General features: G+C 38.7%; 1 protein-coding gene across 1 annotated transcript; it reads right to left on the bottom strand.

Annotated features, from left to right (window-relative positions):
* Nucleotides 1-2,742, bottom strand: LOC113033907 (E3 ubiquitin-protein ligase NEURL3-like). Its single transcript, XM_026188087.2, has 4 exons — nt 2,610-2,742; nt 1,039-1,548; nt 745-903; nt 1-595 (listed from the first exon to the last, which is right to left on the bottom strand). Exons 1-4 carry the CDS (start codon nt 2,665-2,667, stop codon nt 420-422), a joined length of 903 nt encoding a protein of 300 aa, XP_026043872.1. The 5' UTR covers nt 2,668-2,742; the 3' UTR covers nt 1-419.

Raw genomic sequence — 2,742 nt, 5'->3', positions numbered from 1 at the left:
TATGATGATTGAAACAAGGTTATTTATGTTTTCTTTCCATTGTCTAAGCACAAACACTATAACAATTTTAAGACAAAACGAGTTTATGAAAATCAAACATCTCTTTAAGATTTACACCAACCTATAAAATATACTGTACAGAAATTTTTTGTTATAATGCTATTTTACATATTCACATACATACATATTTTGCACTTAGTGCAATATTTTGTCTCGTCACATACTGACTTAATTGCAATATTTACATAAAAATAGTCCAGTTTGACATCTTTACATGAATTTGAGGACATTTCATCACTCTGAAATTTTTACATGTTTAACAAAACAGAAAAGCCAAACATGACAAAGCGTCATAATAAGTGCCATTCACTGTGTGTCGGTAGTTTATATTTGGTGATTCTTGGCTGGTGTGTCAGAGCTTAGACGTCTATAAACCGCCTCTCCTTTACTGATGGAGCTCTGATCTTGTGTCGACACAGCGGGCAGGTGCCAAACTCTTGACAGACTCTGGAGTCACAGTGTTTACATAAACACCGGTGGCCACAAGGCAGTGTGATTCTGGCCTCCTTCACCATGCACACCACACAGACGTTATCTATAACCAGAAGAGAGAGACTCTAATTACAAATGCGACATCAGGCATATGTGAGACCACACTATTACAACTGATTTCACTGATCACACTCTGTGGTCAGAAATGTGCAACGGAAATCAGACATTAATGTTTGGAGGGACTGTTTTTACCTGCTGGGATTTCCATGTCAGGACAGGACATGCAGTCATCAGGTCTGAAGTCTGAAACATCAGGAACTGAACCAAAGTGACTGTAAGAATCAGGTGAGATGAGCGGTTCGGGTGCAGGACAGGATCTTCTAGTGCAAAGGAGCTTTGTTTTTTTGGAGCCTGCAGCAAAGACAAAAGCATATTTCAACAGTTAGTCATTGTTTATTGCTGTCAGTGCATATGAAATGCTCTGCCTTCACAGAACAGGAAAAACCTGCTGTAAGGCAGATAAAACTGTGGTTCTAGTGAACTTGCCTTGGAGTAAAATGGAGCGCGTCTTCCCGTAAATGTCTATCATGGCCCACAGAGGCTGGCTGAGGTCCACTCCTGTCAGCCACTTGTGCTGCCTGTTGCTGACAGCTACGTATATGCTGCCACCATGAGAAACCCAAAACTCCAGCTCTGAACCTGCTTGGCAGTAGGATTCATTTACAGGCACAGCCCAGTGTCCAGGTTTGTCAGTGAGGTTGGGGATGGCCAAGCAGGGCAGGGGCAGAGATCTGCTTGAGGGTGGCACAGTGGTAAAGCCCACACGCAGAGCTCCCTGCCAGTTGATCGAATCCCTCTCCACTCTCAGACGAATCCTCTCCTGGACTCTCACTGGACGGTTGCTGAACACCAGCCCATTCTTGAAGGTGTTATCAGTCTTCTCTGCGAGTCGACCTCCATGACTCAAGCGGACCTTTTCTCCCACAGCCTGACGGTGGAAGTTCAGACGACCAAGACAAAGCAGACTGCATCTGTGTGACACCTCTGACTGAAGAACTACAAAGAATAAAAACACACAGTTATGAATGTTGATGTCAAATCATGTTATTTCCAGAGAATTACTTAATAGCAACAATCACAATAACAATAAGTGTCCCTTACATTTGTGATGTGTAGGAACCTCAAAACTATTTTTTTTAACTGAAATTAGGTTGGGGGTTTTTTTTTTTGTCTGTCCCGTTTGGTTCTTTTGCCATCAGAATTATTGTCTTAAGGCGAGGAAAGATGCCCAACGGATTTACTTTACCAAATTGACCATCACAGCCTTGCCGTAATGGTCTATTTGATTCACCTTTTATTGTTTATTTTATTTTATTTTATTTTTATTTTCACTTGCTAGATACAGGACAGACTTGAATTGAAATGAGGTTTAAAATTTTAAAAAGTTCAACAAAGATTTTTTCAGTTTAAAGGTCAATTGGTCATGTCGCAAATTTTTATAATTTTCATTCTTATAAAATAATAATAATGATAATAATACTAATAAAAATAAAAATAATGCTGTATTAATAGGTGAATTGCCATATTAATTGGATTAAAGAAGCTACATATGTCAAGCTGTTTTTAATACTTCATATTAAAGTTAAATTGTGCAAACTGTAGCCAAAATTTCATTTTCATTTTAACAGTACAAAAGCAGACATATAAATAAGTCAGAATAAAACTAGCAAACTCCCGCACTCTTGTTTTTGCAAAGCATGCGGAAATCTGGACGTCTTTCAAGCTGACGAGCTAAAGTCGTTGCACAAAGTTTCATTTGTTTGGTACAAGTTGTCTGAGTGGTAAACTTAGTTCACTATTTGGCACTTTGCTTTGTATTGTGTTGTCTTAACAGGGATACTACTTCTTAAATGACAAAACTGGTGCTGCACTGGAGCACATGCTAGATTTGGGGAAATTTGCAAAATCTTTTGAGCTGCAGCATTTTGCACCCCCTTACTGTGTATTACAATAAAAGTACATAAACAGCTGTTATGTGTTAATTTATGCAACTAAGTATCAGCTTGATAATGATTTGTTTATCAAACTGAGAAATATAGTTCTCTCTAAAGACTTACCAGAGTTCTTGTTTTTATTTTCTCTTGCCATCTTGGAGATGTAGAAAAAACTTGTCATACAAGTCTTGATGCATGATGAGGTCGAGTGTCCTCAAGTCAGGTGTGTTGACTACCTTTTAATCATGGAGTACGT

Source organism: Astatotilapia calliptera, chromosome 12, assembly GCF_964374335.1.
Source record: "Astatotilapia calliptera chromosome 12, fAstCal68.1, whole genome shotgun sequence".
NCBI lineage: Eukaryota > Metazoa > Chordata > Actinopteri > Cichliformes > Cichlidae > Astatotilapia > Astatotilapia calliptera.
The sequence above is the reverse complement of the archived record's forward strand: the minus strand, read 5'-3'. Positions and strand labels throughout refer to the sequence as shown.

Bases quoted from the DNA above. Each gene is read 5' to 3' on its own strand.
- LOC113033907 (XM_026188087.2), bottom strand. From the start codon at position 2,667: ATGACAAGTTTTTTCTACATCTCCAAGATGGCAAGAGAAAATAAAAAC. The intron at 1,549-2,609 runs GTAAGTCTTTAG...TATTCTTTGTAG, and splicing joins AAATAAAAACAAGAACTCTG to TTCTTCAGTCAGAGGTGTCA. The intron at 596-744 runs GTAAAAACAGTC...TTCTGGTTATAG, and splicing joins TGACATGGAAATCCCAGCAG to ATAACGTCTGTGTGGTGTGC.